The sequence below is a fragment of the Ammospiza nelsoni genome, chromosome 17, assembly GCF_027579445.1.
Source record: "Ammospiza nelsoni isolate bAmmNel1 chromosome 17, bAmmNel1.pri, whole genome shotgun sequence".
In the NCBI taxonomy this organism is placed as follows: domain Eukaryota; kingdom Metazoa; phylum Chordata; class Aves; order Passeriformes; family Passerellidae; genus Ammospiza; species Ammospiza nelsoni.
Genome location: NC_080649.1, coordinates 14,414,998 through 14,430,526, shown reverse-complemented (window position 1 = coordinate 14,430,526; position 15,529 = coordinate 14,414,998). Strand labels below are relative to the sequence as shown.

At 49.5% G+C, this 15,529-nt stretch overlaps 1 protein-coding gene across 1 annotated transcript in view; it reads right to left on the bottom strand.

Annotated features, from left to right (window-relative positions):
* The window catches only part of DNAAF8 (dynein axonemal assembly factor 8), a 99,462-nt gene that overhangs the window by 10,383 nt on the left and 73,550 nt on the right, over window positions 1-15,529 (bottom strand). The window contains exons 26-29 of the mRNA XM_059484044.1: window positions 8,344-8,539; window positions 4,945-5,039; window positions 3,951-4,071; window positions 969-1,186 (exon numbers count right to left, since the gene is read on the bottom strand). Of these exons, the coding sequence (XP_059340027.1) occupies window positions 969-1,186; window positions 3,951-4,071; window positions 4,945-5,039; window positions 8,344-8,539 (630 nt within the window). The remainder of the gene's footprint in view (window positions 1-968; window positions 1,187-3,950; window positions 4,072-4,944; window positions 5,040-8,343; window positions 8,540-15,529) is intronic.

The window sequence follows — 15,529 nt, the reverse complement described above, 5'->3', positions numbered from 1 at the left end:
TCAGCCCAGCAGCACATCCTGTGCCAAACTCCAGGGCTGCACCTGCTGACAGCCACAGAATGGCCTGGGCTGGAAGGGACCTCAAAGCCCATCTTGTCCCACCCCTGCCATGGGCAGGGACACCTCCCACTGTCCCAGGTTCCCCATCCAGCCTGGCCTTGGGCACTGCCAGGGATCCAGGGGCAGCCACAGCTGCTCTGGGCACCTTGTGCCAGGGAACAATTCCTTCCCAATATCCCATCCATCCCCTGCCCTCTGGCAGTGGGAGCCATTCCCTGTGTCCTGTCCCTCCATTCCTTGTAAATTGTCTCTCTCCATCTTTCTTGTTGCTCCTTCATACACTGGGAAGCCACAGGTCACCCCAAAGCCTTTTCTTCTCCAGGTGAACAATCCCAATTCCCTCAGCCTTTCCTCCCAGCAGAGCTGCTCCATCCCTCTGATCATCCTGGTGCCCCCTCTGCACTGTTCCAAGCAGCTCCAGCTCCTTTCTGTGCTGGGAATCCCAGAAATGGAGGCAACACTCCAGATGGGAAAACCTCAGGCTCCAGGGCACAGTCCAGGAAGAAAAAGGGATTTTTAGCATTGTAGAAGGGGATTACAGGGGTAATCCTGTAATTACCCCTGTAAAAAATGGGGTGTGATTACAGAGAGGGAAATAGAAACTGTATTTCCATGGAGAAACAAGAGAGGAGACAGCAGCAGAGCACACAGAACAGGGTGATGGCTGACTGGAATGAAACATTCAATAAATGAGGGGTGGATGGGCCATTCCCATGAGGGCTCCCAGGGATGCAGGACCATCAGGAAGCACCCCCAGTGCTCACATTCCTCACCAGAGGTGCCAGGGCTCAGAGGCAGTGCTGCAATAGTGCCACCACAGCCTGAGGCAGCACCATCCCAGCAAGGCATCATTACAAGGCTCCTCTTTAGTGCCAAGGAAGCAAAGCCCAGCCCCAGCTGTTCCATACCTTTGCTGCAACGCTGCCCTTGGCCCTGCTGAGCATCTGGGAGATGCAGAGAGCCTGGGCCGAGTCCAGCACAGCCAGCCGAGCTGCAGTCAGCAGGAAGCCTCTGCCCAGGAGCTCCTCCAGCAGCGCCACGTACGGCGGCGGCTCCGGGCCCCGCAGGATCAGCCCGGGCAGCAGCAGGCACGTGCTGGGCCACAGCTGCTCCAGCACGGCCTCACCTGCTGGCAAAGGAACACAACATTGTTGGCTCTCTGCCCCCAGCACCTCTGAGCCCTCTCAGTGCCCTGGCACAGATGTGCCCGTGGCAGTCGGGGGCACCGCGGTGTTGGGATGGCCTGGGAGGTGTGTGGGGAGGTGCCCGGGGATGTGCCCAGGGATGAGCCCTGGGATATTCTGGCATGTACCCTGGGATGAGCCTGGGATGTGCCCCTGGAGGTGCCCAGGGATATCCTGAGAGGTGCCTTGGGACAAACCCGGGGATGTGCCCTGGGATGCGCTCTGGGAGGTGCCTGGGGATGTGCCTGGGGCTAAGCCCAGGGAGCTGCCCAGGGATGTGCCAGGGGAGGTGCCCAGGGATGTGCCCAGCGATGTACCCTGGATATCCTGGGATGAGCCCAGGGAGGTGCCCTGGGAGGTGCCCTGTGATATCCTGGGATGTGCCCTGAGATGTGCCTGGGGAGGTGCCCGGGGATAAGCCCTGGGATGTCCTGGGAGGCGCCCGGGGATGTGCCCTGGGATGTGCCCTAGGATATCCTGGGATGAGCCCAGGGAGGTGCCTGGGGATAAGCCCTGGGATGTGCCCTGGAATGAGCCTGGGGATGTGCCCTGGGATGTACCCAGGGATGCCCTGGGATGTGCCTGGGGATGTGCCCTGGGAGGTGCCCTGGGGAAGTCCTGGGAAGTGCCCTGGGATGTGCTTGGGAGGTGCCCTGGGACATGCCCAGGGATGTGTCTGGAGATGTGCCCTGGGATGAGCCTGGGGATGTGCCCTGTGATGAGCACTGGGATGAGCTCTGGAATGTGCCTGGGGATGAGCCCAGGGAGCTGCCCAGGGATGTGCCTGGGGAGGTGCCCTGGGATGTCCTGGAATGTGCCTGGGGATGAACCTGGGGATGAGCCCTGGGAGGTGCCCGAGGATGTCCTGGGATGTGCCCTGGGAGGTGCCCACCCCGAGCTGCTGCACGCCTTTCTGTCCCTGTCTGGAGATCACAAGACAGCAGGAGTGACCCCATTTCAGGAGTCAGACAAGGACAACTGCTGGTTTGCTACAGGAGCTCCTCTCCCATTTCCATTTTTGCCAAGCACAGAGAGCTGCTAATCCAGCTGCTTTTATAATCCCAAATGTAATTCTGCTCAGCATACGTGAGGCTTAATGTATTTCATATTTTCCTCCTGATAAATCTGTCTGTCCATTAGACAGCAGCTTGGTGATAATTATTTGCTGGAAGGAGCTTTCCTTGTGTGCAAGAGCTTCCTCTAGTGTCCAAGAAGAGCCCAGAACGTGAGTGATGTGTCTGCTTTGCTGGAGGCACTCATGAGATCGTGCCTGACAGTTCAGAGATCACGTGGACTTGCTTTTCCAGGGCAGTAACTCTTTGAAATACATTTTCTGAGACACAAACACATCAGAGCTGTACACAGCTTTCCTTTTTGCTCTGCTTAGGCATCTTCAAAGCTGAGATATCCTCGTGTAGCAGAAAATTAGGGGCATGTATTTTGAGATTAGCTCCTGACACTGAGCTGTGCAAAGCCTGCAGAGTACCTGTGCTCTCTCCACAACAAGCTGGTTTATTATTTTATTTTGTTTTATGTAATCTCTTCTACAAATCAAATTATTTGATCACAGTAAACCTGCACTAAGATGATGGGGAAAACACCCTCCTCAAATACCTTGGGACAAATCTTCCTTTAGAGACTCCTTGCACAAAAGTGACTTGGTGTTCACCCCAGGAGCAGAGGACTTGATTTACCACCCCCCCTTGCACTTCTGCACCTGCTGGGAAGTGACCAATGCCCCTCAAAATCCTGTGTCAGGCAGGGCTGGGCTGTGATTCTGTCATTTTTACCCTGCTCCTCTCCCACCCACAGCAATCCTGAGGTTCCACTGCTGGGATTAAGGACTGCAGTGATCAGGTGTAGCACAGCAACATTCTCTGAGCTGCCCACATCAGTCCTGAAGCTACAGGAATGGGAATAATTGTTCTAAACAATTCTGTTCCCCAGGGACCACCACAGGGTTGCTTTCACCTGGTCCCTGCTTGTTTATAAAGGCTTGGGATCAATCCACAGCATCCCAAGGTGGGAGCATCCCCTCGTGCAGAGCCATCTCCTGCCCTGCAGCACAGCTGTGTTTACACATGTCCATCAAGCCAAATCAGCAGGAAAAGCCTTGAGGAGCTGCTGCATTCAGAAAGTGTCAGCCTGGCTGAGGCTCCAGCTCCCAATCAAAGCCAGCCTGGCCATGGCTGGGAGTCATCTGGAGCTGGCAGCTGCTCAGCAGCACTGGGAGCTGAATGAGAGCTCAGCTCAGCTCAGGAGAGGCCTCTGGCCCCGCTGCCAGCAGCACTCCCTGCACCAGCTGATATTTATCTACTCACAGCACAGCACAGCTCACCCTGCCCAGCCCTGCAGCCTCTCCAGGGCAGGCTCTGGATGGACACAACCCACCAGGGTGTGCTGAGACACCTGGGAGGGCTCAGAGAGGAACCAGTGCTGCTCTGACTGCAGCTGTGCTGTCAGTACTTGTTCTGCTGCTGCTGTTAAGGTCAGACTTCATGGACGGCTCTGTCTGTAAAGCCCTGAAGGGCTGGCAGGTGAACAGTTAAAGGCTGGACTCCCCTGGAGCTGTTCTCTGCAGCTCAGAGCTGTCTCTCCCTTCTGAAAGCACATCAATACCCAATCTTGCTGCCACCAGATGGTTTGTCTTGCTGTCCAATTAATCAATAGCAGCCCCAATCTATAAGAGGAGTTACATTTCCTTACCAGGACTGCCTGGCTGCTCAGAGCCCAGGACACTGGGGTGTTTTCCTGACTCATGGGTGAGGATCTTGTGCTGTTTCCTGATTCCCAGGCTGAGGATGGGGTCGTGTTTCAGGTTATGGATCTGCAGGAGGGAGGGAGAAGCAAGTCATGTGAACACATTACCTAATGAGGAGGGATAACGCTCCTCAAGTATTGATTCAGGCAAGCTGTGAAGCTTTTGTTGTTGTGGTGTACTTCTGTAATTGCCAGCCTAGAAAACACCTGCTTGTCTGGAGAGACAAGAACATTTTGCAAGCATTCTTCTTTTTAATTGAGGTTTAATTCAGTGCAGCATCTCATCATCCTTTTCAAGGTCCCATATCCAGCCATCATTTTAAAGTCTCCACTCCCAGGTTTTCAAGGCCAGGAGCTCAAACAGAGCCTGGGAGGGTCTGACAGCTTTCCCCAGTGCCACACTGGGGTGCAGCAGCTCCCTGTGTTCCTGAATGAACTGGGACAGGCAGTGTGCCCTGCACTGAGCTGCACACCCACATAAATAAAGCCTGTTACAGATGTGGCCATTTCCAGAGCTCATCTCCTGGGAGGGCATCTCAGCTGGATCACCTCTGAGCCACAGCAAACTCAAACATTTCCATCCCTTGGCTGAGCACATCCCAATCATTTTCCCATCATCAGCCATCCCATCCCTGAATGATCCAAAGCTGGTAAAAACCAGCTCCTGGGTGCAGAGTGCTCAGCAGCCAGGGTGAGGCTGCTGTCCCTGCTCCAAAGCAATGCTGATCTGAGCCCTCCCAAATTCACAGCAGAGCTTGCTGAACAAACACATCTGCAGCAGCTCCTCCCCACCGAGGCTGCTGGGCTCAGTGCAGGGGGAGGAACATGCCCAGGACCAGGAGAGCCTGGCAGCTCAGGAAACACACCCAGAGCTGCATTATCTACAGCAAAACAGCAGGGTGGCACGGCAGGGTCAGCTCAGGAAGGGGCTCATTCCTACCTCCTGCTCCTGCACTGGCTGAGCCTGGGCACAGCACAGCCCTTCTGGGAAAAACAGCTTCACATCCTGGACTGCCAGTGCATAGGATCTGGAGCCTGAGAGAGAAACACAATGAGAAGATTCTCTCAGGCCATGAATTAAACATTCTCTAGACTCACACTCATCTTTTGGAGAGATTGATGATGTGCAACTCACTGCAGTAATTGCTTTAAAGGCCAGCTGTTCTGTACAGTAATAGCAAACATTTTAAACCATTATATTTAGAATAGTTCCATTGCTTCCTTGGTATTTTGATTTTGTCCTACTATCACTCAGCAGCTTCCTCTTGTAAACAAGACCCCTTCTATTTCCTAACAGTGGAGCTGAGGGAATCATGTTCAGGAGGCTGTGAAACCTTTCAATTCCAGCTCTAAATCCTGTTGTTCCCTTGCTTCTGGATCATACCAGGCTGTCCTTACTGAAGGGGAAGAGCTGCTGGTCAGTAAAACAAATGTACTTAGTAACAATAATGGAGGTCCCAAATACACTGGTAACTCTGACTGACCAAGGAAATCAGAATTAGCATGAGGCACTGCTGATGGAAGAACATTTTTCTGTTCACCTCTGGTCAAGAAAGGTAAACTGAGCCTGGAACAGTCAGAGAAATGACATGAGGATGGCTGGGGAAATGGAGAATCCTCTCAAGAGTTAAACCAGACCTTGGCTCCTTTGACCCAACACGACTCAAAGCTGAGAAACAAATCTGATTTCTGATAAACACTTCAGGGTAGGAAAGGTCAGAGGTGTAAAAGAGCTACTTAAAATAAAGTCCAGATAATGGCACAGGAACAAATGGGCACAGAGTGTATGTGGCTATATTTAAGTTTGAAAATATAAGAAGATTTTTAGCTCTCTAGGCTCTGTGACATCCTTCCAGTTGGGGTGGGTGCTCATGGAAGGGAAAACGTGATGGGGCTGTCTGTGAGGGAATTAACTGAACCCAGTGACTCGAGAGGTCCCTCCAGGCTCAGCATATTTCCCTATAAAGCAACAGTGTTATAAAGCATTACTCAGAATGTTTGGAGATTTGTGGATGGAAAATATTAGAGAGGGAAAAGCTATTTCTATTGGAGTTTAGCTAGATTGTCAATGTGCTGGCACAGATCCATGCTCCTGGTTACAAATATCCTCTGAAATATTCCCACCTTGGAGGCTGCCCATTCACAGGATTCCACCTGAGAGCACTCAGCCCTGCTGGAGCACCATAATTCCAGGGTTTGTATAGCCAGAGCCCTTAAGGCAGCAGTTTACAATCCTGAGGTTGTGTTAAATCCCAGTGTATGAGCTGGGCTGGATCCTTTCCATAGCTCCACACCAAATCTTCCATCACTGGTGCCATTACAGAGAACACAAATGCTGCCAAATGAGCCTTTTACTCTCACTTTGCTCAAGGTACAAGACAGTGTAGGGTGCACATGTAAGAGCTCTTTGGATGCAAGGAAAAGCACAAAAAGCACTGTCCAATGACTTCCCAAGCCCAGAGGAGATGGGAGGCTGCAGGTTCACCTCTGCAGCTCAGCCTTACAGGTTTAAAGCTGCATTTCTTGGATCACCAGTCTCCCTGGAACCCCATCTTCATCTCAGTTGCATTTCCTTTGTCACTTTGGGAGGAAATAGTAGGAGTTTGCTCTGCTTCAGGCATTAACTGAAGTTCTTCCTCAGCTGGAGCAAAGCTAGGAAAGCCTGGTATTCCCTGCTAGGAAAGGAGGATGGGCTTGCACAGTCCCCCAGTTACTCACTGAAGGTTCTTCCAGCTTAACTGTGTTGGAGGAAAAGCTGTGGGAGGTGCAGGGGGTTGGGAACACTCCTTTGCTCATGGATAGATGGCTCCAGGGCAGAGCAGATGGGCAGGTCCATCAGAGTTAGCTCCAGCTCATCCCTGTTCCTGCAATGGGTGCAGGGAGGGCTCTGTGGGCCAGTCCTGGGCTCAGCTCAGAGCAACCTCAGATCCCAGCCTGGGGGGCTGAAGGGGGTCAGAACATCCAAGGATCTCCCTGTAACTCCCAACAGAAATGGGATGAGACTCAGCTCCCCTTGCTCATTTTCACTGAGCTATGCTGGGGATGCTCCAGCTGTAGTAAACACATGAAATTTGGGATGTTTATTACCCATTCTTAGCCATGCCTGAGGAGTTTCAGAGCAATCTGGATACACAATCCAGCCATTCATCTCAAGAGCAAGAGAAGCAGGGGCTGGAAATGGAAAAGTATTGGCTGGAGAGCCCTGATTGTTTTTTTTTTGTTTGTTTTTTTTTTTTTTTTTTGTACAAGTAGATCCTGCTCTTCAGTCACTCCCACAAATCCTGTGGGATCTCTCCTGAGATCCCAAGTCCTGAGGTTCTGCAGCAAGGGCCTGGTTCTCTCTCCCAAGCTGTGGCTCCTTCCCTCCCTGCCAGTTCTCAGCAGCCCACCTGACATGGATGGAAATAGGGAGTGACTTCACAGCCCAGGCACAATGGGAAAAGCCAAACAATCCAATGGATCTTGTCAGGAAAGTTCCTCTGGGACTCTGGGCACACAGTGCCTGCCAGCTCACCTGAATTTACAGAAATTATTGCTTTATTTTTCTGTATTCCTTTTATATTCCTAAGGACACACACAGGCAGGGAGCTAACCATCCTTAATTCCATGTGAATTTTGGAATGACACCCTCCCCTCCTTGTGGCAATGATGTTGGGCTCTCTACAGACTGCTCTCTCCAGGGATATTTCCCATTTTCCCATCCTTTCCCACCCCCCACACACATCCCAGTGCCTCCCTGCTGGCAGAGGAGCTGGGATGGGGCAGAATTCCAAGGATGCTGCCTTTGCCCTGTGCCTCTGCCCATGTGCCAGCTGCAAAGAGCCTTTCCAGATGCTGCTGAGTTTCCCTGCTTGCCTCAGCAGGTTTGGGTCACCTCTGTCCTGCCAGCCCCCAGCACTGGGAGATGTTACAGCATGTCCTGGAGTCTTTGGGAAATCTTGGAGCTGGCCAATGGGTAATGGAGACATCAGGAAGGGACACACAGGCAGGGAAGACAGATGGGTTCTTGGGAATAATTCCAAAATAACCAAGCTAAAAGTACAAAATGACCAAGCAAAGAGAGATCAAAGGAAATGTGTTCTGATAAAGGCAGAGCTGGGGCTGCTCCGGGAGGAAGCCTTTTGGAATTTATCTTCTGGGAGAATATTTCATTGCTTGAGACACACTCAGCTCAGCCACCAAGAACACAGGGAGAGTTTCTTGGGGAATAATGTCCTGCAGTGCCTGCCAAGGCTGGATCTGTAGTGACAGATCCAGTGACAGGAGGGAACAAACATAACATAACACATTGGCTTTTTGTATATCTGAGCCTTTGGAGTTTTCTTTTACAAAAACCTACCATAAAATCCATTCTGGACTGTGCTGGTGCCATACTGAGCCCTCCAGAGGCGTGGATCCAGTGCCTGGGCCAGCTGAGGATCCTCTGGTCCCAGGAGATCCAGCAGCTTCTTCACAGCATTGGGTCTCTGCAGGCACAGCACCAGGGCAGTGCCTGAGGTCAGGTAGGCACAGTGAGCTTCTACAGCAGCTGGATCCTGAGAAAAATCAGAAATGAACAGATCATGAGGAGCTGGTGAGCACTGGGAACACCCCAGCTTTCCTTTGGCTGGGAGGGAAAGTTGTGAGTAAGCAAATCTGCTGCTGCTCCTTGTCTCCTCTCCTCTTTCAAACACTGCTGGTGTCGCAGACATCTTTTATGGAAAATCCTTTCCTTAGGATTTTTCCTCCTGAGAAGCTGAAAGGCCTCAGGAACAAAATGCAAACATTGATTATCTGCTGCTGTGGAATGCAACAGGTGCATCTGTGATTGGTCTCACGTGGTTGTTTCTAATTAATGGCCAATCACAGTCAGCTGGCTTGGACTCTCTGTCCGAGCCACAAACCTTTGTTATCATTCTTTCTTTTTCTATTCTTAGCCAGCCTTCTGGTTAAATCCTTTCTTCTATTCTTTTAGTATAGTTTTAATATAATATATATAATAAAATAATAAATAATCAAGCCTTCTGAAAACAGCCTCATCTCTTCCCTCATCCTCAGGCCCATGTGAACACCGTCACACTGCTGGTGTACTAAAGATTCCAAAATCTAGAGCTCAGACACCAAGCAGTGCCCATTTTGTGCCCACTTTGTGCCCAATTGTTCCTGTGCCATTATCTGGACTTTATTTTAAGTAACTCTTTTTACACCTCTGACCTTTCCTACCCTGAAGTGTTTATCAGAAATCAGATTTGTTTCTCAGCTTTGGGTCAAAGGAGCCAAGGTCTGGTTTAACTCTTGAGAGGATTCTCCATTTCCCCAGCCATCCTCATGTCATTCCTCTGACTGTTCCAGGCTCAGTTTACCTTTCTTGACCAGAGATGAACAGAAAAATGTTCTTCCATCAGCAGTGCCTCATGCTAATTCTGATTTCCTTGGTCAGTCAGAGTTGCCAGTGTATTTGGGACCTCCATTATTGCTACTAGGTACATTTGTTTTACTGGCCAGCAGCTCCTCCTGTGACATCCAGCAGGTCACAGGAGGGCTGTTCCTTCAGGGGGACATCTGGATCAGGAGGAAGCACTGACACAAGCAAGAACAGCAGGGTCATAAATACCCTGGGATGAGGAGCCACGTTTTAATTCTTCAGCTGATGTAAAGTGATGGATCACAAATGCCAGAGCTTTGCTTTTTGAACTCACAAATGGCAGGAACCCCCCCACACACACACCCCCTGCTTCTCCTGAACTCCAGACACTGGTTAGGATCAGGACTGCAGAACATAAAAGCAGGAGGGTCAGACCAGGGGCTGCAGGAAATCAGTTTGTTCTCCTGGCCTTGTCTGACACCCTTTGCTCCACAGCAGATTCTCCACTTTTGCTTCTTTCCCAAGCACAGCCAGTTCAGCCCATGCCCACCCTGAGCAGAGCTGTGGGGTCAGAACACCCTGGGATTGTGCACTGGGGAAGGATGAGAGGAAATGACAAGAAATAACCACAGCACAGGTGAGGAGAGGCTGCTCTGAGGGCTGGGGACAGACAGACTGACAGCTCTGGGACCCTGGGACAGGCAGCAGAGCTGGGCCAGGTGGGTGGCAGAGCTCTCTGGCCTTGCTGCTTGCTTTAATCAAGGAGAACCTTGGGAGGCTGCAGATGGCTGGGCTGGGCACAAGGTCAGGGTGCCCACAGCTCTGCCCCCTCCTGCTGCTCCAGCTGAATAACAGGGCAGGAGCATCCAGTTCTGCCTCTTCCTGCCCTTCCAGCTGAATAATGTGGCAGGAGCATCCAGCTGTGCCTCCTCCTGCCCTTCCAGCTGAATAACAGGGCAGGAGCATCCAGTTCTGCCTCTTCATGCCCTTCCAGCTGAATAATGTGGCAGGAACACCCAGCTGTGCCTCCTCCTGCCCCTCCATCCAAACAAGGTGGCAGGAACACCCAGCTGTGCCTCCCTGCACCCCACAGAGCAGCAGCCAGGGCTGGATGTTCTCTCCAGTTTAGAAAACAAGGGCATTTCCAGCTCCCTGCCAGAATCAACCCGTGGCTGTTTATTTTTTTTTTTTTTCCTCAGTTTTTGAGGAAATAAAAACAAGAGGAGGGGAAAGAAACACCATTTGATTCAGCTGAATCACGTCATTCCCAGAGGTTTTAATTCCTCTATTTTTTAATCTTCTAAAAGCAGCAGAGGATAGCAATTCTCTAGATAAAACATTTCCAAAAGCAAATCCTATCACTTCATTTAAAAATATGGAGATAAAACACTTCAAGGCCTCTCTGCTTTTCTATCACGTGAAACCATTCAGTGCCTTTGACCCAAATCTTCTCTCACTCTCTGCTCCTAAATTGCAGCTCTGAGAAGTAGGTTATGAATTGACAACCACGGGCTCAAGCCTGATATTCTCCCCTCCATTTGCAAAATATTTCATGAGCAAATCCCTCTGTGCTTAAATTGGTGATGTATTTAGGGCTGGGTGTGGTGTTTGTCAGTGCTCTGCCCCCTGGGCACAGGGTCACAGCTGTCACTCAGGGGTTTTTGGTGACAGCAGCTCTGCTTGTATGAGGATGAAAAATTTCAGCTTGTCACTGAGAAATGGTGACATTCACTCAATTCTGTATAATACAAAATAATCCCTTCCTGCTTGAAAATTTTTGTTAGTTAAAAAAATGGATTTAATCCACTTTTCTATGGGTTTTCTCTTTGGGCAATGAAAAGCCAGTGGTATTTTTCATGACAGCTTTCAAAAGGACTGATAAAACATATCAATATTCATCCAGGTTGGAAACAGCTGCAAAGAAAACATTCAGTTTCTGTCAAACAGACCAGAATAAATGAAACTATTTTGTTCCAAAGCTTCTAACCAGTGATTTTAGATCTAAATAACAAAACTCTTTTGTCTTTTGGTTGCTCCCCAGGAAATCCACAGGCTTGTGGTTGAAGATGATGTTGTTTCTAATGGTCACTGATGGTGCCAGGGAGCTTCTGGCAGCTCCTCTCATTGCTCACACCACTCCAGATTCTGCCAAGTTGCTCTCAAAACACGGTGCTGCCCTTTCTCCATCCCCGTCCTGCTCCACATCCCTGAGCAGCTGCCTGCAATTCAAGGAGCAGTTTCCCTGAGAGGAGGAAATTCCAGCTGTGCCCTGGCCCAGGAGGACTGAGGGGATCAAAGAGCAGAGGAATTACCCAGCTGCATTTACTGCTGGAAGCACAGGATGGGGCTGGAGGGCACCTGGAGTTCCTGAGTTGTGCTCTGGAGGAGCAGGATGGGGCTGGAGGGAACCCTGGAGTTCCTGAGCCCAGTCCCTGCTGCTGCAGGGAATCCCCTGTGGTTGCTGAAGTCTGGTCAGAGAGAGAAAGTCAGATAAACTTTCCCAAGCCTTGTCCTGGGGGAGCTTGAGAAAGCTCAGAGAAAGAATTAAAATAATCCTTAATCTTTGCAGCTGGTGTTTTGAACATGTTGTTTCTTGTAAGATGTTTACAAGAAGGTGCTGTTACTAATTTGCCAGTGGTGTGAGAGGTGTTGATGAGGACCAGTCAGGTCCAGCTGTATCCTAAATGTCTAAAAAAAATGATGTGGTGTGCAATAAACTGGACATTTGCCTTCTGAGACCTTGGAGTCTGTATATTGCTTTATTCACCTGTCCTCAATACAACAGCAACAATCCCCCACAGCAAGATCAGGCCCCAGTGGAAAAATAAAGCCTAAACTTCCAATCTGCAGAGGTTGGATGAGCCCTGAAGGGAGGCAGATCCAGCAGAACCCCTGAGATCACTGGATGGGCCCTGAAGGGAGGCAGATCCAGCAGAACCCCCTGGGACAGGCTCTCCTTGCTGCCTGAGCACCACCAGGGCAGGCTGGAAGCTGGGGAGACAATGTCAGCTCTATTTACATGACCTTTATTTTCTATAATCATTACTAAAGTGCAGATAAAACATCTTGTTGTGGCTCCTGTGACTTGATAACCTCAGCAAAGAGCAGAGCAGGTGTTTTTTCTCATGCTCCAAAGGCCACATGCCTCTCTGAGCTCAGGGGGACTATTTCAGCTGGAAAAGCAATCACAGAGCTGAGCTGGTGCTGCCAAGGTTATTTGTCAAGTGTATGTAAATAATACATTAGAAAGGAAAAGGAGATGTGAGGTTGTCTTGCTTGCAGTGAATAAACCCAGATTTGCTCTCAAAACACAACAAACCAGCACTCGGGGTTCTCTAGAGATGGATTTTGGAGCATCTCCAGGTGAAGTGAGAACAAGCCCTGGACACAACTTCTAGCAGGGACAGACACACTGGCTCCATCTTCTTCAGCAGGATATTTCATCATCTCATCAGTCCATAGAAATATCTCCAGGGGTGCCAAGGGAGAGTGCCAGGCTCTCTCCAGCAGTGCCCAGTGACAGGACCAGCAGTAATGGCCAGAAATTAAAACAGAAGAAATTCCACCTCCACCTGAGGAAGAACTTTGTCAGGACCCAGAACATCCCTCTGTCTGTCCAGGATGGCCAGGACCCTGCCAGGGGGCTCAGAGACCCTGGCACAGAGCCCAAAATGCCCCTGTGGGTTTGATTATGACCCATGGAGAAAATTACCAACCTTACATGAAGCCACAACAGTTTAGGTAGAATAATAGTGAAGTTATCACGGGGTGAAAAAGTAGATTTTGGGGTTTTGGTATGGGGATTCAGGGGGGCAAGATGGAGGGAACTGGGCATGTCCAGCCTTTCTCCTTCTTCCTCTTGGCCTCCATCTCCTGCTGTGATGTTGACACTTTTAGATTGGTTCAGAGTAGAAGCTCACTGTCTAACACAGGTGATAGGTATTGGAAAGTAATTGTATACATAGTTTTTAGTATAAAGATATAACACTGCCCTGGGGGCAGGCAGAGTGCCTGGAACTGTCCTGCTGGATGTCTCAGCTGGACAGGAGAAAGAATTTTGCAGATAAAATACAATAAACAACCTTGAGACCAAGAAATGAAGAGCTCTGACTCCTTCTTTGAGCACCAGGCTGGGAAAAGAGACTTTTTAACTCTTCTTGGGGTCACTCTGAGCAGCGAGAGACCCCGACAGAACTTCCTTCCATGGGGGGTGGCAGAGCTGTGGAACAGTCACCCAAGGAGGGCTTGGAGTCTCCCCCTCTGGAGACATCCCAAACCACTGGATATATCCCTGTGGATAAAGGGATCCTGCCCTGGTGGGACTGGGTGATCTCCAGAGCTCACTCCCAAACCCAGGATTATCCCGTCTGGGATTCTGTGACCTGCTAAATGTCAGCAGTTTGCCCCCATTTCAGGAGCTTCATTTGAGGCCCACCATTGCACCCCTTTGTGCCACAGGCTGAGGAGCAGATCCATCATGAACATTCCTCCCATCCAAAAGCTGCACAAGGAATTTAGCTGGAACAAACAGCCCTGCCCCCATGGCTGCCATTGAGCCACTTACCCACTGGATTTTGCAAATAACCCAGTCTCTGGAGCCTGCTGAGGCTTTTTCCAAATCTCCCTACTTATCCTGGGAGCTGAGCCTTTCCCAGCCCTCCCCAGGGTGGGCCATTGCTGCTGCTCTGAAAAGGAGCAGGGGCCCCTGGACAGCAGAAAGCATTTCCCACTCTCTGCTCCCCTTCAGCAGAGGCAGACTGTTCTCTCTCTGCTTCCTCACTTTCAAACCCTGCTTTTTTCCTCATGAACAGTCTGTAATTTTTATCCTCATTAGTCACCAGCTTTTCAAGGCAACTGAATCAATGCTCAACAGCTGCTCTGGTGTGTTGGAGAAATCCAAAAACAAGGAAATTTTCAGGAAACAACCTCTCCTCACATTTACCCCTCAGGCATCTGCATTGCTTCCTGAGGATATTTGAGGTTTTTAAGATGTTTTCTGTTTCAGATGATCAAAAAGGCATTTTGTCTTTAGCTGTGTGATTAAGTAACATTGTGAAGCACATGCCCATCAACCCTAATGGCCATTATATCTCTCTTGTCAGTGTAAATATTTCAAATTCAGATGCCTGTGCTCACTGCTACCATGCAGAAGGTATTAATTGTTCCAAAGCACTGCCTTGGCACGTGCCTGTTTTCTTCTGGAAGCATCTACCAAGAATTTCTATGAGACAATTTTATAAACTTTCCAAACTTAACCCAAGTGCAATATCAATTATAAATGTTTGTTTTTATAAAGCCAAGCAGTTAAAGGTCTTCAGGAAAGCAATCAAATAACACAGATTGTTTTTCCCTAAGGGAAGTAAAAAAATAATAATCCAACTCCTCTCAAATGCCCAGAGTTCAGTTTCTTGGCTGTCACAGTACCCTTACACTCAGGGTACGTCAGGTTGAGGAAAGAAAAGGTTTTTAATGCCATGAAAGAGCAGAAACAAACATCTATTTCTAGCTAATCAACCCCACAATGCCCTAAGATTTAATAACCCTCTTTATTGCCTGTTAGACATGAGCAAGGACAATTTCCTCTCCTTGCAGGGCATTTTTACAGCCTGGCTCCCAGGGCTCAGCTGTGCCTGCAATGCAATCTCAGGTAACAGCACCCCAGAGATGTGCATTCCCTGGCACAGGCAGGAGGCTGTCCCAGCTTTAACCACATGGAATAAAGCCAGGCACACGTGTTCCCTGGATGTGCCCTACCTGGAATGACCTGGGGCAAGGAACAGACTGTTGGGAAGGATGAAAGTTGGACAAGAAAGTCTCACAGATATGTGTATGCTTAGCAGAAAGATTTTTGAATATGAAATCTGAAGAAGGAATAGAGATGGAAGCAAGTTTTGATATAGAAGAAAAGAATTGCTGAGCCAGTCTCACTGGATAACCAAGGAGGCAAAGGGTGTGTTAGTTAGAAGGGGTTTTCATGGCTTAGAGCAAAGGATAAACCCACCTCAAACAAGAAGATGTTTTTACCAAGCAGAAGGAGAGCACAGGCAAACAAGGCAGCAAAGTTGCAAGTAGAAAAAAGGTTTCAGAATTTTTCACTGCAAGAAAACTGAAAAACATCTTCTAGCTTAAACTGTAATGTACTATCAATTGGAGAGTGTAATGTACTAATAATTGGAGAATA